Below are 21,134 nucleotides of genomic sequence, written 5' to 3'. Positions count from 1 at the left end.
CAGAGACACAAATCTAGAGTGTCTGCTCTTAAATTACAGTGTATTGGGAGAGCCAGATATAGTCACAAACAGGATATTGCTGCACACAGAATATCTCTGGAAGGATTTTTTAAAAAATTTCAATTTATTATTTTTAGAGAGAGGGGAAGGGAAGGAGAAAGAGAGGAAGAGAAACATCGTGTGTGGTTGCCCCTCACATGGCCCCCACTAGGGACCTGGCCCACAACCCAGGCATGTGCCCTGAGACTGGGAATCAAACCAGTAATTTGGTTCAAAGGCAGGCGCTCACTCCACTGAGCCACACCAGCCAGGGCTGGAAGGATTTTTTTTTTTTAGAGATCTTATTTATTTTTAGAGAGAGAAACATCAATATGTGGTTGCCTCTTGAGTGCCCCCTACTGGGGACCTGGTCTGTAACTCAGGCATGTGCCCTGACTGGGAATCAAACCAGTAATTTGGTTTGCAGGCAGGCGCTCACTCCACAGAGCCACACTAGCCAGGGTTGGAAGGATTGTTTTTTAATGGTACTGTGATTGCCCACAAGGAGAGGCTAAGCGGGAAAAAGTGGGAGAGACTGTTCTAGTACTTTCTGTACCTTTGGAATTGACTGCCATGTGAATAGATTATCTAATCAAACAATACACAAAAATCCGAGACAGGATCTTGCTTGTCTTTTTGTGTGTGTTGCTGGTCTGTACACATAACTCTGAACCCTATTTTTCTCGATTACAACATAACCATGTTCCCATGTCATTGAAATTTTTCATAAACATAATTTTCATGTACACATCCTTGTTAAAAATCTCAAGAAATCTGGGTACTTCCAATACAGTTAACTCAGATTTCTCAATTGCTTTTGGGATTCTTCATTAATGTGAATCATAACATCGACATTCAGAACCTCCCACTTTCCCAAGAATTAGCCAACACGTAGAAAGTCTATGTTTAGGTACATGGCATTTGCACCAAAAAATTACCTCATTTTAATCCCCCAACAGCCTGAGGTAGAAATCATAATCCTCAGTTTAGATGAGAGAGCAGAGGTTCAAAAAGTATAGGCAGCTTGTAAATAATACAGTTGGTATTTGGGGCCAAGAATCCGGATTTCAGGTTCTGATGCTGCCAGTCCTGTGGGATTGTCAGGGACAGCTTCCTGACCCCCAGCACACACACTCACTCACCACTTGTCAGGCCAGGCAGTGTACCTGATCCAGCAGTGGGGAGGTGAAGACAATATGCTTCCTGCCCTCAAGTCTCCATGCAGAGAGGACAGCCAAGGCAGCTCCACCACTACCCAAGCGCCCTTCCAGCAGAACGAACGAGTGTGCAGTGGCAGCCAAGGGAGCCCAGGGTGGGCCGCAGAAGGTGCCACCCGACTCCAGGCCGACTGAAGGCAAGTTAGGGAGGGCAACAGGCCTGCAGGCAGAAGCCACAAGAGGTGGCTCCCAAGGACGCGCAGGTGCTTCAGGCTCTGCAAGGCTGGGCAGAATCTGTGCAGGGAATGGTGGCGAGGTGGGTAGAAGCTGCAGGGAAGGCTCTTGAATGTCACTCTAAGGAGACGGGAAAATTCTAGGATGGCATGGTTACTCCATGTGGAAGGTCCTGGGTCATGAGAGCCTTCTACTATTCTGATCAACAGACAAACTCTGTTGAGAGAAATTTCATCCTGCACAAGCAGGAGGAAGCATGGAAGGAGGTGGCCACAGCACATTTCATTCTTCCTCCAAAATACCTCGTGGCTGAAGCAGGAGTGACAAGGAGCCAGGGAGGTCAACAAGAGAAACCTATGTGATCTCTTTACTTGCTTCCAATGGCTGCCATTGTCAAGTGTGCTCACGTGGGACAGCACTGTACAGGCACGCTACATCAGACCTTAGAAGGTAGAGATTGTCCCTGTTTTCACAGGTGGGGATCATGAACTCAGGAAAGCCAAGTGTGTGCCAGAGACAGAGCATGTTAAGTGGTGGGGCCAATATAACCAGATGCCAGGACATTCTAACTCAAAACAGCCAGCTGGGTCCCAAGGGTTAGGAGAAGCCCGTGCTGGCAGGGGCATGTACGGGACAGAAGTCAGGGCACTCTAGGTCCAGAGGCAGAGATGGAGAAAGATGAGCGCCGAATGCTGCCCTTGAAGACTGATGTACCTGTGCAGGTAGGGGTGGGGCGCCCCTGGGGTGCCAGGTGAGACTGAGGTGGATGCATCTGGCAGCAGCACAGGGGATGAACTGAAGGTGGGAGAAGCTGGAGAGGGGCAGGCTGCCTGGTGGTTGTGTCTTCAGCCTGAATGTAGTCAAGGAGCAGGAGAGTGAAACTGGGACAAGCCATGTGGACGAGGAAAGGAAGAGCCAGTCCTCGGCCTAGGGCTCCCTGTCCTAGGGAACAACTGTCGCCTGCCCCAGCCAAATTCTACAACTTGGAATATATGGGTTGAAGGGCAGTGTCAAAAGTGAGAGTTCTGGGTTATACAAACAGCAGGAGAAAAAGTAAACAAACTAGACATCATCAAAATTAAAAACTTTTGTGCTTCAAAGGGCATCGTTGAGAAAGAGAAAAGACAACACACAGACTAACAGAAAATTTTTGTAAATCGTGTATCTGATACGGGACTTGTATCTAGAATGTATAAAGAACTCGTACAACTCGATAACTAAAAATACAAATAACCTAATTAAAATGGGTAAAGGATCTAGAGTCATTTCTCCTGAAAAGGCATGCAAGTGGCAAACAGGCCCATGAAAAGATGCTGAGTATCATTAGGCATCAGGGAAATGCAAATTGAAACCACAATGAGATTACAGTCCCCTCCCCCACCAGGACAGCTAAGTTGAAAGACATGCAATAACAAGTGTTAACAAGGATACTGGCGCAGTGAAATCCTCATACACGGCTGGTAAGAATATAAAGTGGGGCGGCAATGTTGGAAAACAGACCAGCAGTCCCTCCAACAGTTAAACAGAGTCACCACACAATCCAGCCAACCTATTCCTAGGTATACGCCCAAGAGAATGGAAAACATGTCCACACCTAAGTTCAGAGCAGCATTTTCATAATGGCCAAAAAAGTGGGAACAATCCACACGCCCACCAACCGAATGGATAAATACGACCTAGTCTATGCACACAACAGAATATTACCCAGTAGTAAAAAGGAATAAAGCTGAATACATGCTACAACATGAACTTTTGCTTACGAGAACACTAAAAGGGAAATGTAAAAAAAAAAAAAAAAGGTGGGTTTTATCCCAAATATTTTAATTTTTTTGTAAAAAGGGGTCTAGGCTATGCAAGTTATTCTGTAAAAAAAAAAAACTCTTCCAACATCTAAGGTGGAAATATAAAACACTTTAAGAAGTTCATTGTAACTAACAAAATAACTTCTGGTCAAGATAACTATGTAAGAATTACATTAGAAGGGCTAGATAAGTACTTGATTTGAGAGCGTGCCCACCGGCTGCGGGCGGGTTTGGTATCAAAGTGCGCTGAGCTGTTCCGAGTGCGTCAGGGGGCCCGCTCACCAACATCCTCCCACTGCCGACCTGGTTGCCTCCACTCAGTGGCATGTCCTACCAAGTCCCTCCCCGGGCCCCTACCAAAGTATGCACCATGTTTATAACCAATTTATAGTTTTTAAAAAATCATTTCTGTTTAAAATGTTCATTTTTGTGAACAGGGGGTACAGGCAGGAGAAAGGATATGAATCCTTGGTCTGCAACGTGCCTCCCCTGAGAATGTTGCTACTATAGAAAAGTATCTCCTTTTACAACGCCGTCCCCAGGACACGGGGATTTGAGCATTAAAAACCACCTGGAGGTGTGCGTGAGGTAAAAAGGTGGAGGTCCAAGTCTGGCGGGCATGGCAGAGGGAGAAGGAATTGGGATAAAAATGCAAAAGGCAGCAGAGCAAGCACAAGCAGGCTGAGGCCGGCTAAGACGCATCTCCCTCGCTTCTCATGGCCCGCCCCGGCCAATACCCTCTTCCCTCCTGTCTCAGGCCTGTATGACAGAGCCTGGGGGGTTTCCTCCAGAGCAGCCACAGAAGCACATGGCCTTCCAGTCCTGCTGTGTCACTTACAGATGAGGAAACTGAGGACCAGACAGGAAACCAGTCTAAACTATGGTTTTAAAATTATGTTTTTTTAAGCACTCTGAAACCCTCTGTTCAGAGGAAATTACCCAAAAAGTGTCGAGAGATAAATCAGAGTTGATCTGATGGGCAGCCTTGCCTTGAGCGACCCCAGGGAAGCTCTGTGAGGCAGCTTTAAAATACTGGTAAAAAGCGACAGATAAGCCACGCCCTGGTCCTGCCCCACAGCCACGGCCCTGCGCTAACTGTACTCCAGTGTTTTCTGTATTCTCGATACTGAAACGCGGAGCTCACCAGTCACGGGGCTGCCCCTCCCGGCGCTGGCTGAACTATCCGATCCTGTACCTGTCCACCCTGTACCTGCCTCACCTGCTCCTTCCTGTGAAAACCACAGCAGTCCCCCACCTGTGCTCTCTCCCCTCACCCGCTCTGCCTCCCAGGGGACCTGGTGCTTCCCTGTGTGTGCCCCCCACCCCCATCCCCAAATCGCAGGGCCCCTCCTGGGAACTCTAAGTAACACACTCTTTTCAACAGCAGTGTTCTCCTGGTCTGTTGGCCTCACCACACCCGAATAATAATAAAACCTACATTTAAAAATTTTAAAACAGGTCTACTCTAGAGGCAAACATCACCCCCAGAAATAGGGATGTCAGGGTTCAGAAAATTCACATCCCGCCACGACTCTGGGGAGAGCCTGGCCAGCAAGCTGTGGATAAAGACCAAGAATGAGGAGGGAGACGTGGGGCCCGGAGCCATGGAGGGGATCAGAGGCAGGAGCAAGATCCTGGCAAGACCGTGGGAGGTAATGGTGCCCAAGCGAGGGGCTTTAGGAAGAGGGGCCGAAAGAAAGCAGGACCGCGGCATACACCTGGGCAGCCTCTGGCGGGCTCAGCCATCCAGCTCCTCCTTGATGGTGATGCGCAGGGGGCAGATGCGCATAGGTTTGGGGGGCCCGTCCCCCCGTGTGCCCCCCAGGTAGAAGTAGGGCCGCACCTCCCCAAAGCGGGCATGGAAGGTGTAGAGGTGGTTGTGGCGCTCAGCATCGTAGAAGGACAGCTCGCCCTCCTCACATTCTAGCTCCACACGCAGGCGGCGCGGGATGGAGGGGACCAGTGGTGACGTGGTTGGGTCTGAGGTCACGCAGTGGTCACCCTCCACCCCCTGCGTGCGGCACAAGTACCAGAAGCCGGAGCGAGTGTCCTGGTAGCAGCTGTGGGAGTGGCCCCCCGTGCCGGTATCCTGGCGCATGCGCGCCACGCCCACCCGCCAGCTCGGCAGCGTCCCCAGGTCCACTTCCCAGGCGTGGGAGCCCTGGGAGAAGGTGCGTGAACCCAGCAGGCAGGGTGCTGAGGAGAAGCGCTCCGGGTTCTCCACCTGCACTCGGTAGCCGTGGTTGGTGACACTGGTGAGGTCATCGGACACGGACAGCCAGCCTGCTGCGGTGTTGGGATCAAAGCTGAAGGGCACTGAGAGTAGAGAGGAAGAGTGGGGTGAAATCAGAGAACCTCCCCTCCTGCCCTTCTGCCCCACCAGCTGAGGCCCGTCCCCTGGATTGACCAATGGTGTCCCACGTGGCCCCAGTCCAGGGAGGGAGCTGCCTTGGGCTGAGGGGCAGTGCTATGGTTTGCAATGTGCTTTGCCAAAAAAGGTACGTGGGAGCCCTAACCCCCAGTACCTCCGATGGCCTTATTTTTTCAGATGTCATTAGACTGGAACAGAGTGGGGCCTTAAAGCAAAGGCTTGTCCTTACAGAAAGAGAAGCAACACAGTGAGGGGAGAAGGCCACGCAGCCACAGAGGTGGAGCCACCAGGGCTGCAGCCCAAACCACAGATGGCCTGTGGACACCAGGAGTTAGGAAGAGACAAAGAAGGATCTTCCCCTGCAGCATTCAGAGGGTGCACGGCCCTGCTGACACCTGGATTTTGGACTTCTAGCTTCTGGCAGTGTGAGAATCAATTTCTGTCATTCTGAGGCATCCGGTTTGCAGTCTTTGGTTATGACAGCCAGAGGAAGCTAGCAGTTAGGGAGCCTGATGCTCACACAACTCCCGTGCCGTCTCAGAAATGCACGTGACATTTCCCGGGTCACTGACATTTCCCCCAGTGAAATCATGAGTCTCAGTCAGTTTGGGCGGCTATGAAAAGAGTACCAAAGGATGGGTGGCCTAAACAACAGTTTATTTCTCCCAGTTCTGGAGGCTGAAATCCACGATCAGGGTACCCCCATGGCCAGGTGCTGGTGAGGGCCCTCTTTATGGTTTACAGATGGCTACTTTTTTGCTGTGTCCTCACAAAATGGAGAGAGAGGAAGCCAGCTCTCATGTCTCTTTTCATGAGTTTGAATTCTCATCAGAGGGCCCCACCCTTATGATCTCATCTGATCTGAATCACTTCCCAAAGGCTCTGCCTCCAAACACCATTGCTCTAAAGGTTAGGACTTCAATACAAGAATTTGGTGGTGGTTGAGGGGAGATGAACGTTCAGCCCACTGCACCCGGCACAGTGATCCGTGGGCTGGAGCCCCCTTGAGGGAGGCGGTTCTGAACTGAGGAGGTCTCTCACTGTGGACATGATACCATTCTGAACAGAGAGGACAGTGGGTTTCTTTTTCTGAAGCGGTGGCTAAGTGTCAGGACTCAAAGAGGAAGGAGTTCTGCTGGGAGGGGTTTGAGCAGCGGGGCAAGGAGTGGAGGAGGGGCAGGGCACCGGGGGCCTCTCTGAACGAGGCTGGAGAAAGTGAGTTCCGCTGGTTCTCTGTCCTGCATGAAGTGCCCCCGCCCCCAACCCCGCATGACCTGTGTCACCTGCCCACACCCCCACTCACCAGATTCAACAGACATGACCATCTTCCTCCAGACGCGGTACTGTAGGGAGTCCAGGTACTTGCAGATGTCGATGAGCATGCCGGGCTGTATGGGTTCTGGCTCCATGGTGCAGAAGAGGCTGGGGAAGGAGAACTGGGCCTAGTGGGCAGGGCCAGGGCCATGCATCCCGGGCCTACCTAGGTCAGCTGAATTGAACAAACAACAGGACTGCTTCACTTGTCACAGGCCTAACTTCCCCACCACCCACCCAGGACAAACCCAGACAGGGTTCTGATGGAGGATGAGCCAGGAGACAATGGGCAGCTCATACCGCTTCAGGATTCAGTCCGAGGGCTCCCCCTGCCCAAGCTGAGATACATATAGGTAGGACTTTCTCAGACATGGGTCCCATCCTTGCGGGTAGAGATCACGCTTACACATCTGCTCATAGGATGTCTGAGTTGAAAGGGACCTTTAAAGGTCCTCTAGCCCTGGCTGGTATAGCTCAGTGGATTGAGTGCGGGCCTGCAAACCAAAGGGTTGCCGGTTCAATTCCCAATCAGGGCACATGCCTGGGTTGCAGGCCAGTTCCCCAGTTGAGGACACGTGAAAGGCAACCATACATTGATGTTTCTCTCCCTCTCTTTCTCCTTCCCTTTCCCTCTCTCTAAAAAATAAATAAAATCTTAAAAAAAATAAATGTCCTCTAGTCCAACAGTATGAAGATGTCACTGGCCTTTGCTTGCACACCTACAGTGACAGGGAACTCACTATTACCAAAGCACTCTCTTCCATCTTTGTACAGCTCTGACTGCGACACAGGTCTTCCTTACCCATCCCTGTGTACAACTATCAACACAAACTAGCATGTGTCCCGAGGCTCTAAGAGGGTGGGGATGACCAAGAAATAAGCTTACACGTTGGGGTGACCTGCTGGGAACTGTGAGCCACATGCAGGATGGCGCTCTCTCTCCCCACCCAGGGGATGGGAACACCCCACGCTCAGGAAAACACTGTACCAGTGGGATACCTGGAAAGAGGACCTCTCTGCATCGGCCAGTCCCCACTGCTCCCTCTGTATTACACCCCGCTGGCTTTTTACCTGCCTGGCCCTGGAGCCACTGGACTTTGCACCCCTGCTATTTCTGCCTCCTCTTTCCCTCCCCTACATCAGCCTTGGCAACTTACCGGCGTTTTCGGCTCTTGTGTTTCTGAAAGAGAAAAAATCAGACAAAAACATAGACACAGAGAAAACGTGTAAGTTTCTGACCTCAGAAGGAGCCACACAGCCCGTGTGAAGATGGCTGTGCCCCCCTCTATTAACCACAGATTCAATGCAATTTCTGTCAAAATTCCAGCTGGATTGCTTGGAGAAACTGCTAAGCTTATCCTAAAATTCATCTGCAAGTTCCAGGGCCCCAGAATAGCCGAAACAATCTTGGAAAAGAACAAAGTTGGTGGCTCACCATCAGCCCTATTTTGAAGATTATTAAAAGCAACAGTAAACAAGTCAGCGCGGTACTAGCATTAAAGACAGACATAGGGGTCAGAGGACGTGCAGAATCTAGAAGCAAACCCGCATGTTTACTGGCGATCGGTTATTATGAGGGTGCCGAGACCGTTGGGTAGAAGGAGAATGGTCTGTAACACACGGTGCTGGGACAATCTGGCACCCACATGCGAAGGCACGAGGGTGGGTGCCTACCTTGCACCACATACAAAAACTAACTCCAAAAGGGTCAGACTTCCATGTAGAGAGAAAACTCTAAGACTCATGACCTGGATTAGGCTATGGGTTTCTTAGATACGACACCAAAAGCACAGACAAGCAGCAAACATAGGTAAGTAGCACTTCGTCAAAATGAAAAACGTTTGTGCTTCAAAGGATGCCATCAAGAAACCGAAAAAATATTTATAAATCACTTAGCTGATCAAGGTCAGCTTGGAAGAAAATATTTATAAATCACTTAGCTGATCAAGGTCCAGTATCCATAATATATAAAAAAATCTTACCATTCAACAAAAAAGACAGGCAGCCCAATTTTTAATATGGCTAAAGGACCTGAACGTACATTTCTCCAAAGAAGTTACACAAACGGCCAACAACTACATAAAAAAAGACACTCAGCATCACCAGCCATCAGGGAAATGCAAATCAAAACCATAAGAGATACAATTTCACACCCGTTATGATGGCTTTAATCAAAAAGACGTAAGTGTTGGCAAGGATGAGGAGACTCTGCGATCCTCACACACTGCTAGTGGGAACGCGAAATGCTGCGGTCTCCTGGAAGACAGCCTGGCAGTTCCTAAGGAACTCTGCTCTGATGAAAATCTTTGACCCAAGCAGAAGATGTGGTCTGTGAGCTCCTCCAACCCAGTATCTGGAAACTGCAGAAAGACTGGGCTGCTTGGGGCTGCTGGTCTCCGGCTGCCCACTGCTTCCTGAACGTCCAGCCTCGGTCACTGAATGAAGATAACGAGCTCCTCACCATGAGAAAAGAAACATCGTCTTCCTTCATTTCCATCTGCAGCCGCTCGGTCTCGTGCATCAGAGTCTTTGTGTTTTCCCTGAGCTGCTTCATCTTCTCCTCTGCCAGAAGCTGCTTCTGCCTGGTCTCCTCGGCGACAGCATCCAGGATGGCCTGCTCCTCCACTCTTAAGAACTCTCGAAGCTTATCGAACTCCTGCCGGATCCGCTTTTCTAGCCAGGCAGACTTCTCCTGCAGCAGAGTGGGGAGGAGGTGCAGAGGTCAGGCGTGGAGGGAACCTCAGCCATTGCCTACCCCAGTGGCTCTCAGGTTTTTAGCAAAGGAGCTCTACTTTCAAAAGAAACCACTTGTAGAACCCAAATGGATAAAATAAAATACAGCTTTCTTAGCACAATTTACCAGTTTAAATTTCATAATCAGTCAAACAGCATAATGAAGTTGTTTCGATTTTTTAAAAGTTGAAATTGCTGCTTATACATGACCAATCTAGCCTTGTAGCCTCCTCCACATACAACATTCTGTATCCTGTTTACGTTGCACGACAGCAAAAGAAATCCTGAATCACGAAAAGAATCACTGCAAACAGCGACTATTTTTAAAAAATTATCTGCCTTCCAATCTTAGGACTTAAAATTTGTTTGATCAAGAGGCTTACCAAAAGAGCAACAGGAGTATTTATTTTAAAACAGAATCATTAATAACATGCATACTCTTAATCCTAACTACAAAAGGCTTTAAAAAAGTTAAAACTACAAATATACTCAAAGAAAAAGCAGAAAAATATCTCTCCTCTTGCAATGAGAAAGACCTTTCTTACTATGCAATTGAGAAGCCTCAAAGAAAGAACTGAAGTAACTGAATACATATAAAAATAAGAAGTTTTGTATGGCAGGAGACCACTAATACAGGTAAATACATATTTATGGAAATATACAAATTGTATATTTTATGATGACTATCGGAAAAACACCTCAAAATGTGTGCTCCAGTAATGGCAGGTTAGGAACACACACACCTCTGGACTGAAAATTCAATGTATGTTTATGGCACTGACAATATGATGATAAAATGATTCACTGACAAAGTGAAAATGCCTAAAAAAGTGAAAATGATTCACTGAAAAAGAAATGACAAAACTAGGAAGAATATCTCTGACATACATATATATGTGAATATATACAAGAACATACTTTTCTTAATATGCAAGGTGCTCTTATGGTGCACAGGGAGAAAAGATAAATATACCAAGAACAAATGACTGAATTGGCATTTCCGGAAGAAACGTAAATGGTTATTACACTTGTGAAAGGCTGTTCAAACTTACTAATAATCTGAGAAATGCAAATGAGCAGAGATGGCACTGTTGAAATATCAAGCTAAAAAGACTGATAATGTAGGGTGGGAGGGAGAGCGAAATCTGGGGTGATTCTTGTCACCCAGGAAGATAGAAAACAGCAGGCAGGAAAACCCGGCCAGAAGACTTAGCTCGCTGAAGGGACAGAAAGGCCAGTGTGGCCGAAACAGAGAGCGCAGCCCAGCCTGGGAGGAGATGAAGGTGAGGGTGGGCAGGGGTTGGGTGAGGGCCTGAGGCCATGGTGAGGGGTCGGGATTTCATTCCGTGTCTCATGGGAGTCGCCGGACAGTTTTAAGCAGAGAAGTGACATAATGGATGCATTTTTCTAGAAGAGCAGTCTACTACGTGGAGACAGGGTTGCAGAATGAGTGGGAGGAAGCACGGGGCCCAGGTAGCAGGGCAGGTGAGAAGAGATGGTGACCTGGGGACGAGACTGCTGATGGAGTGGACATGGAGAGTAAGCGGGAAAGAGGAATAACTAATGACCCCCGGTCATCACTGGCTTGAGCACTCAGGTAGATGGAGAAATGTGGGACTTAAGTTAGTCTGAAACCATAGTGCAGATGGTGAAGGTGGCTTTTTAAAAACATTCTCACTCGAGGATATGTTCATTGATTTTAGAGGGTGGGGGGGGGAGAGAGACAAACATCAATCGGTTGCTTCCCCCATGTGCCTGGGCTGGGACCAAACCCCCAGCCTAGGTACGTATGCACCCTGACTGGGATAAAACCCACAACCTTTAGGTGAACAGGACAATGTTCTAACCAACTGAGGCACCCAGCCAGGGCGCAGGTGGCTTTTAAAACCACTTCTGTGGCTGCTGGCATGACCATGCCCAGGTATTCAAAGAAGCCCTGGCATGACAGCCACAATCAGTGTTCAAGAGCATGGCTATGCCAGACCCTCAGACTGGGGAAGGCTGACTCTGCATCAATAGCCTCGGCCAGAGCCAACCCACCCTCACCTACCCCCCAGATGGCCCTATGTGGCCCTGGTCTTCAGCCCAGCCTGAGCATTCACTTACCTGATTGTGCTTGGCAATGGCCTGGTAGGAGTGCTGTATGACCAAGGAAGCCTTGGCTTTCTCCCGCAGCGAGTGCTCCATGTTCCTGCACTTGGCCTGACGGGAGGAATGAGAGGGAGGCAAGAAGGCAGGTGAGGGGTGGAGGCCAGACAGGGAGGACGACACATTTACAACCGGAGTTCCACTTCCACAAGGAAGTTCCACTCAATCACAATTACTGAGCCCAGTCCATTCACAGACAGCAAGGAACAGCAGGAAGTATAGCCCTGACTTTGAACCTGACCTCTACAGCATAAAGGGCCCTTAGATATCCTCTAACCCAACACTGTCGTTTTATTCCCACTACAGACAGGGAGAGAGGGCTGAGGGGGTCCAGGGGCCTAGTCCCTCTCAAGCTGGTCACAGTGCAGAAAAGAGGGACTGCACCCCACTCAGGCCTAAAGCCGGTCCAGGCTTGGCCATGCATCCTGAACCGTGAATAGAACTGTAAAGACAATGTGCCCACAGGCTCCTTGTGGCCTTCTAACCTGGACTGGCCTGCAATCACTAACCAACAGGACTGACCACAGGGTTCACCCACTTATTCCCATGCGTCCTTATCTAAACCACACATCTCCCCGCATCCTGACATTCTCATTTTGCTTGGATCATGTGAAATACTTTAGTCAGCAAATTCAAATACCTTTTTGTTTAACAGTTTTTGTTGTTTAAACTTTAACCACTGCTCTAATCTCTTTGGACTCCTTGAAGAACTGGGACTAGTTTTTTTTTTAAAAGATTTTATTTATTTACTTTTAGAGAGGGAGCAAGGGAGGGAGAAAGCGAGGGAGAGAAACATCAGTGTGTGAGAGATACATCAATCTGTTGCCTCTCACACACCCCCAATACCCCAACAGGGAACCTGGCCCACAGCCTATGTGCCCTGACTGGGAATAGAACTGGCAACTTTTTGGTTCACAGGGCAGCACTCAATCCACTGAGCCACACCAGCCAGAGAAGGACTAGTTTTATATCGAATTCCCACCTTTTGTATCTAAGGCCTAGTATTTTCTCTGTCTTTACTTATTTCTCACTACATTCTGAGAAAGCTTTTGAGTGTTTTTCTTTGGAAAAATAATTAAAAAATAACAATTCTAATAACGATAATTACAAATGACTACCATTTATTGAGCTTTTATTATTTGCCAGGGACTGCACTAATTACTTCACAGATTATATCACTTAATCATCACATTATCCCTCTTAGGTCAAGAAATATTATTAGCCTCACTTTACAGATGAAAACAACTGAAGCACAGAAGTGGGAAGTGACAAGCCCAAGGGCACATAGCTACTATGTGGCAGAATAAGAACCTGGTAGGCAGCCTCTAAGACAGCCCCCTGTGATCCCTCACTCCTGTGAGACAAAGTTGTCGTTTTAAGCTGCCCCTTACTTTATTTATAGCTACTGGCACTCTAGGCATTGGGAGGTTGAGAAAGTGATCCAGAAAGAGACAGATGTCCAGGGCCAGAAGCCTCCCCGTAGCTACACAACACAGGGGCCAGCTGGGAAAGCCGGTGACCACATGGGGGATCTCAAGGCTCCCTATCCACGGCCAGGCCTTGGGCTCCTGCATCTCTAACCTGAGTGTGCCGAGCTCCAGGTTTCCTGAGTTTCCTCCACACGTGTGCTTCTCTAAGGGGCAAGGGCCACACCCTACTGGCAGAAAGGGTGCGTGGCCTAAGAAGTGGGTGGGGCTATCTTGAGAACCTCGCGTAAACTCGGTTTGTACACTGTGTACATTCTCGGATCTCCCATCTCAGGCTCCCTGGGAGGTTTTGATGACAAAGGTAGCCTCCATAGGTTACAGAATCATCCAGGTGGGGGCCCGGAGGCGACACCATCAAGCTAGCCGCAGGAAGAAGGGCGGAACTGAGCATACTCAGCTCTGGCACGTTGGAATGGCAGGAATAGCGGGCTTTGGGGTGTTGGGTTCCAGTGCTGACTCGGCCACCACGTGCGCGCTGGACTACCTCCCTCACACATCCGCGCTTACCCGAAAATCCTGGGCAGTGTCCTTCACTGTCTGCACGCGGTGTCCCTGGTGCCGGGGGTCGGCCTGGCACGAGCAGCACAGTAGCTCCTTGTCATCGATGCAGAATAGGTTGAACTGGCCGCGGTGCAGGCGGCAGAGGCGTGGGAAGCGGTGGCCCTTCCAGCGCGGGCCTTCGGCCTCCTCGCGCAGCAGCTTTTCCACCAGGTTGTTGAGGGTGTGGTTGGTGCGCAGGTCGGCGGAGGCCGCGCGGTCCTTGCACACGGGGCAGGAAGGCGACACCTGAGCCTCCCAGCAGCTGGTCACGCACTCGCGGCAGAAGTTGTGGCCGCATCGCAGAGTCACGGCATCGCGGAACGGGTCGTAGCAGACCGCGCACAGCAGTTCCTCCTTGAAGGAGCGGAAAGGCCCGGGGGACACGGCAGGGCCCGGCTCCATGGCAACTACAGACCGCAACTTTCGCTTTCCCCACTTCCACCCACCTCGGGTCTCCACAGACCCCTGGGTGAGCTGCACTCAGCCCCTTTCCCTCGGAGAGCTAAACGACAGCGGCGCCGACCAATCGTGTGGAGCGTGCTTCAGGCTCCGCCTCACTTCCGGTCTGCGCGGGAAAACCCCGGAAGAGCGAGGCAGGGCTGGTCTGCTCTTTTGTCCCCGCCCACCTGGCGGGCTGTCTGGATTTAGGGAGGAAGAAACTCTACTGCCAAACTGTAGGGCTTCCGTGTCACTGGAAAGGTACTTCCGATTTGAAGTGGGAAATGAAGACTAGGACCCCCTTCCTTAACCAATCCCCTAAATGTCAGGCCCGCGAGGTAGGAAAAGCGAGAGCTCCCCACTTCCTGGGTCCGAAAGAGAGTGAGCCTGAAAGCGCGGTTCGTGTTTTCACCACTTAGGATTTATAGTGCCCTTTCAAAGATCTGTGGCCACTCTTGCATTAGTTGTTTACTTAATTTTGGCCAGTCTTATTATCCTCTGGGGTAGGGAGGAAACAGGTGAAGGAAGACGCCATTCTTGTTTCCTGATTCAGTATGTGGGCAAGTCACAACCTTTCAAAATCTATTTCCGTGTGTATAAAGGGACGCTAATATCTCGTCTCTCCATGAGACGTGAGGATTAAAGTGAAATAAGTATGGAAAGTGCTCATGACATTAGGCAGGCGCTCATTAAAACAGAGTAGGGACTTCTCCCAAGTTAGCCCTGGGAACTAGGATCCATTCTCGTACTGCAGGCCCTAACCTCCCCAACTCCCCATTTCTGCCCCCTTGATTTCTGATCACTTTACAGCCTTCAGAGGTAGGAGTCCTTTCTCCTGATTTGGTATGAAACGCTTGCATTCCTGGTTTCCGTTGGAAGACAATTTCCACACGTCTCATGTTTCTGTATGGAGTGGAGACATCCAGTGCCTTTTTTAGGCTGTCTTTCCAAGGCCGTTTCTATGGTAAATAGCCTTGGAGGGCAAAAATAATGTCTCCAGAAAAAAGTCTGGCGATCTCACAACTATGAAATATCAGATTCCTTCAGCTTCAGGCCTTTTGAGCTCTCCTGTAGTGCAACCTCCTGTGGCCTTCATCTCATGGGCTTGTGGGAATTAAGGCGCAGGAAACTGGCCCAAATGATGGTCTGACTACTGCTGTTGCTGTTGGGAATAAACTGTCCTTTGTCTCTGGCCTTGGAGTCTCATCTGCCAGAACTCATAAAACTGGCAGGCTAATTCAGTTTGCAAGTAGGCTGAAATGTCCTACCTTTTATAGTTCTTGACAATTTTCTTCCAAACTTTTCCTCAGAATAATCCTTTCTCCACAATGCTGAGGGGATGAATACCACTAATTTTTTTGGCCTTCTGCAGTGTTTCTTAACATGATTCATGGCTCCCCTGCTTGGAGCTTAACCACTGGGGTCCCTGAGAGATTCCATATGAATTTTAGGATGGATTTTTTTTCTATTTATGCATGAAATACTGTTGGGGTTGCATTAAATCTGTAGATCATTTTGGGTAGTCCTGACATCTTAACAATATGGTCTTCTAATTCATGAACACAGGATAGCTTTCCATTTATTTGCCTCCTATTAACTTCTTTCAGCAATGTTTTATAGTTTTCAGTCTACAAGTCTTCCATGTCTTTGGTTAAGTGCATTCCTAAGTATTTTATTCTTTTTTGGTACTACTGTAAATGCAATTCCTAATTGCTTTTTTGGACAGTCATCTGCTTTTTCTTAAAAAAAAAAAGAAAGAGAGAGAGAGAGAAAGGAAGGAAGGAAGAAAGAAAGGCCTGGCCACATTGTTACATTAAGCTTCCTCTCCTGCATGCCAGAGACTTTGGAGCTGAAGAGCAGTTGCTTCCTGTAGGTGGGATGTCTGTTTTCCAGTCCCTGTGCCGCCAGCCTTCCTCACATTCCCTGCTTTGCTTCTGCAGGCACGTGGGTTTTGGACCCCTTGTTCCGATGTCCCCAGTGAGGGTCGCACACTGCTGTGATTCATTGAGAAGCTAGGGTGGTAAGATACTCTGGTACATACAAGGCAACTTAGCAACTTGAAAAAAGTGAAATCGAAGCTGATTTCCCATGTTCCTGAAATTTATCTAGAACCACCCAATTATTTTATTGCAAATATCTGAATAAAAATTTCCTGAAATGTGTGCTTTTTTTCTCTCTCTAAAATACAGGATGCAGAACATAATTTAAAGTTTTCTTCACAGTGTCCAAAACAGGCAGTGATTACTGTGCTGCGCTGAGTGATAAAGGGGTATGCTTGGGAGGGAGTGAAGCATGGAGGACTGTTTGTCCCGTGTGTAGATACCCTCAGATGCCCGAGGTTGGAGGGTTCTTGCATTTGCTAGGGCATTTTTTTGTTTCTTTTTAAGAGGTTCCTCTTGTATTCACAATGATGCCTGTAGCAATTTACTCTCACTTCCTAGCTGATGCTTTCAGCACAGTGTGGGCTGGGAGCAGAGAGCCACATTAGTTAGAATTGCATAGTTCAACAATGGCAAGAAAAGGTTTACAGTTACTCTATTGCTTTAGAGCTTAGTCACAGGCTGCAGGAACCCGGTGAGCTCACTCAGGTGGGAGTAAGGGACTGAGCCAGGAAGGCAGTAGTCGCAGCAGCCGTGGAGCTGACTCTGAACGGGCAAGGCAGCAGGGCAGGCTCTGAGTCCGAGCAGGCAGCCCACGGGAGCGTGCTGCAGGCCCGACAGCAGAGTCTGGGGCTGTAGAGACGCCTGGCTTCAGGGGCGCGGAGGCTCCGGCAGTGGTGCTGTAGTGGAAAAACAAAAACTTTCTTTGGTCTTCTCCATCTGTCCCTCCCCTTGAGTACCCAAATTAATTTCTCAAAGGATTGAATACAATTTTATTTTTCCCAAGAAAATTCACTTTGGATTATGTCTAGGAATTATTTTTTTCTCTCTGGAAAGATTTTCTTTGTCGTAACTTTTTTCCCCCTCTATGAACAGTTTTAAAGACAGTATTGGAGACACAGTGTAATTAATCTCCATATACCTACCATTCCGCTCACATCAGTTACCAGCTCTGCTATTTTTGTTTCAGTGCTCCTCTGCACATTGGGTGGGGGTTGTGGAGTATTTTAAAATAGTGATTATTTTTATTTCCGGGATGCATTTTTTACAATAAAATAATAGGATAGAATACCTTCCATCTTTTATCAGCCATGAGCCATAGCACCAGAAAGGAAATTTAGAGGTATTATTTCCAGTCCTTCCAACAACCCTGTAAGGTAAATTATTCCCATTTTATAGATGAGGAAATTGAGGTTCTGCCTTAATTTGTGTATGAAAGAAAACAGGCCAGATGGTGGCACATTAGTTAGGGTGCATGCAGTCTAGGTTATGGTAGCAGAAAAAGCCAAAATGCAATAGCCTGAATAACGTAAGCGTGTCTTTTTCATGAACAGGTTCACCCAGGTCCAGACTGTTTCAAGGACAGGCGCAGTGGTTTGGTGGCAACAGAAACCTGGACTTCGTCTCTCACCATGTTCAGCTCTTCTCAGCAGCACAGATCAGGATGGCTGCTCCGGTCCCTGCCATTGGCTGGCATGGAACAGGGAACAGCGGAGTGTGTGCCCGTTCCCCTGAAGGGCACCATCCTGAAGTTGCACAAGCCACTTCTCACCAACCATTGCTGGGAACTTAACCACATGGTTACACCAGCAAGGAACACTGGGAAATGTAGTCTTTATTTTGGGCAGCCTAAGCCCAACAAAAAACCAGGGATTCTATTACAAGGGAAGGAAGGGGGACAACCACAAGTACTTTAATGGATGGAATAAAGGGTTTTTTGAAATCAAGGGTATGGTTTTGAGTACTTCATTTTGGCTTCACTGTGGTCCATTTAGTAAACCTAGTAGTACCTGATTAAATTAGACATGGATATCCTTTGGTGATGAAGGACTTCAATTATTTAGTTCTGTGCCCATAAGATTGTTTTTTGTTCCTTTGTTGTGTTTAGAACACTTATAACCATACTATTCTTTAAAAATGAAATTTACTTTAATAGTACATTTATATTATGTGATTTAATTCTATTATCCAGAATAGAAAGACCCCAATTATATACCATCACAGCACTGCCAATGATGGTTTTAGATTCAGCTCTACTCTTTGACACCTAGCTGGGCTGCAGATAAATTATTTACCTTCTTCAAGTCTCCTTTTCCTTTCTACAAAATAGAAAAACTTACGACCTCAGTTGTGCAGACTAACTAGATGCTGGATGGAAGTTCTTGGCTCACAGTGAACACTCAACAAATGATGTCCATGTAACAGATACGTATGTGGTGTGTCCTCACAGTCCTGTTCTACTTAATTCCTATGATTTCTAAAAGTAATAATTACAGCATTTTCATACCCATCACTTACCCTAGTGATAGATCTCACTTGTACCCTGTGAAATACATAGAGCCACTAATACTTATGCTTCTACTTTTCCTGCTTAGGAAATACAAACTCAGAGCGATGGATTTGCTTGGCCAAGGTCATGTCTTCTCTCTTAATTGGATCCTGCTAGTGCATTTAACCTGCTCCACTAGCTATCGTGTTAAACCAATGACAAAACAGCCCTCTTTTGGCCCATAACACCCTCCTCCACCACCTATTTCTTGATTCCCCTTTCAGCTAAACTTTTCAACAGTAGTTGGCACATACTGCCTCTACGTCTTCACTTCTGTTTTGATCATCAACCCGCCCCATTTGACTTAGGCCTCTTCATTGAATTCACTTCTGGCAAGAGCCTGATCTTCAGGTCTCTGCTTCCTCTTACTCCGGCCCCAGACAATCTCATCCATTCCTGTGGTTTCAGATGCCCTCCCAAAAGTTCATCACCCAGTCAGGCCAGTCTTCTGAGCTCCAGTCCCAATTACTCTTGAAGTGAGAGTGGAGGACAGGGTAGCAGAGCCCTTTTCACAAGACTCTGGTTGTAAGACAAAGTGAACCAGAGAGGCCACAGGGTGAGAGAATGGCGAATAGGAAAGGTGCTGGGAAGGATCCCCAGGGCTTGGGAGTGAACGACTATGAGGTAATGAAGGAGGAGAGACAGACAAAGGTGACTCTAAGATTTTAACGTGTGGTGTTTGGGGGTGATGTCGACACTCTCGGGGAAGACTGGAAGGGGATCTAGCAGTACTGTGCACAGTCGAAGACCTGAATGAGGGGTAAAGGCGAAGCATTTAAATGGAAAAGTCAGTATTTTTTCCTACTGTTTCCTCTGCTTGCTGAATCGCCCACACATTTTCCCCCACTTCCAGCCAGGCCTGCACAGAAGCACCGTCTCTGCTTGGACGCAGCCAGAAGCAGATTGAAAGAAAATAGTTTCGCTTCTTCACTGGGGTACAGCACTATCCCAACCCACAATGAGCCATTGATAGAAAATTTTTAGAGCACCTACATGGACTTTTAGGCTCTTGTAGGCATTTATAACAACTAAACTTATGATTCTACTAGCCTAGGAGCTAAGTTTTGGAGCTTCAAAAAATCGCTGAAGAATTCAACAACCTCTGAAAATTTTGAATTATCTGAAAACTTTTCTTTCTGGAATCGGGGGGCCTAACGAGGTTGTAGTTCAGGACTTGGCCACATGGGGGCAGTACGCACACACACCTTTTCTTAAGCCAGTATGGCTTCATTGTGCACTTAGTTTTGACCATCACCATCCTAGCACAGACCCTGAACACTTCATGTAGGTGTCTAACCCTCACACCACTCGCACTTCCTCACCTCATTCTATGCACGAGAATACGGAGGGGACACTCACTTTCTGAAGCCACCTGACAACTTCCTTGCAGTGTGGTCAGTTAGCCACCTGTCTCTCCCACACTTTCCCTGCTTTCTCCAGTTTACTCTGACTTGCCCTGTCTCGCCAAGCCCTGGCCAAGATCCTCCTGGACACCCACTTGGCCACCTTCTGAATGCTGTGTGGTCACCAGCATTACTCCCAAGGCTCCAAGTGAGTGCTGGGACCACGATGGATGGGTGAAAAAGGACAGTTGTGGCCGTGAGCTCCCATCAGATGGTTTGTAAGTTACCCCGTTGGGACAGGTGGGCCCCAGGCTCAGTGATGCTGATTTTCAGTAGACCTGGGGCGGCCGCTAGGTATCTGCACTTTAAAAGCTACAGGTAGTCCACTGATCATACTTTGAGAAACATTGACTTTCTGACTTGGTGGCCAGATGTATTAGCTAAGTCTCCATTTTCTTTGCAGAAAATGGGGAGAATTAAATAAAATCGTGTAATCTGGGTGCTTCCTTAGAACAGTGGTTGGCATTTAGACATGCTCACCAAATACTGACGTTTCCTGCTGTTCTCCTGGGGCAGCTGCGCAGCTGGGGGTCAGGACGTGTCATGGGGGCAGTTGTGTATTGCTGGGCTGTCACACGTGGCTGCGCCACTGCAGGAGTTGCCGTCCTCAGGGCCGGCCTTCCGAAGAGCATCCTCCAGCCGTGCGAGGTCCCAGTCCTTCACAGGACACAGAGTGAAGACGTTTGGGGTGGGGACCCTGGAGAGGAGCTTTAAGGATGTGGGGCACACTGAGCACACACTGAGTTTTTGACCTTATACTAAGCCTAGGTCACCTCTTTCTATTCAGGACAGTCTGGAATCTTGTTAGTGACACAGGGAAGAGGTCACTCAGTGCCCTTGGATGACTGCCTTGAATCTTACTGCCCTACTGGCCTGAGTCAAGAGGTGAAGCAGCCTCTTCACTTGGGCAATGGAAAGGGAAAGGCTGGTAGCTTCTGTGAGCATTCTGGTGCCACCCTCTGGTCCTGCCCTATCGCAGTACAGGGACCTGGCCTGAGTTCTGTCAAGCTCTGGGTAATATTCACCAGATCTCACCGGTG

The 21,134-nt window shown here is 48.4% G+C and overlaps 1 protein-coding gene and 1 long non-coding RNA gene across 2 annotated transcripts; one reads left to right on the top strand and one right to left on the bottom strand.

Moving 5' to 3' along the window:
- Positions 1-560: 560 nt before the first annotated feature.
- Positions 561-14,385, bottom strand: TRIM35 (tripartite motif containing 35). Its single transcript, XM_028520983.2, has 6 exons — positions 13,793-14,385; positions 11,757-11,852; positions 9,379-9,609; positions 8,075-8,097; positions 6,907-7,025; positions 561-5,548 (listed from the first exon to the last, which is right to left on the bottom strand). The coding sequence occupies exons 1-6, from the start codon at positions 14,225-14,227 to the stop codon at positions 4,971-4,973; spliced, it is 1,482 nt and encodes a 493-aa protein (XP_028376784.1). The 5' UTR covers positions 14,228-14,385; the 3' UTR covers positions 561-4,970.
- A 76-nt stretch (positions 14,386-14,461) lies between these two features.
- LOC118501975 lies at positions 14,462-18,174 on the top strand. The gene is made up of 2 exons (XR_004904637.1): positions 14,462-14,524; positions 17,697-18,174. It is a non-coding gene; the product is annotated as an uncharacterized LOC118501975 (long non-coding RNA).
- Positions 18,175-21,134: the final 2,960 nt, after the last annotated feature.

This window comes from Phyllostomus discolor, chromosome 8 (assembly GCF_004126475.2).
Source record: "Phyllostomus discolor isolate MPI-MPIP mPhyDis1 chromosome 8, mPhyDis1.pri.v3, whole genome shotgun sequence".
NCBI classification, from domain to species: Eukaryota; Metazoa; Chordata; class Mammalia; order Chiroptera; family Phyllostomidae; genus Phyllostomus; species Phyllostomus discolor.
This window is presented reverse-complemented; position numbering and strand designations above follow the sequence as displayed.

Coding starts and splice junctions, on each gene's coding strand:
- TRIM35 (XM_028520983.2), bottom strand. CDS start 14,227: ATGGAGCCGGGCCCTGCCGTGTCCCCCGGGCCTTTCCGCTCCTTCAAG. Junction 8,098..9,378: donor ACGATGTTTCTTTTCTCATG/GTGAGGAGCTCG, acceptor TTTCTCTTTCAG/AAACACAAGAGCCGAAAACG. Junction 7,026..8,074: donor CACAAGAGCCGAAAACGCCG/GTAAGTTGCCAA, acceptor CTCCTTCCCCAG/CCTCTTCTGCACCATGGAGC.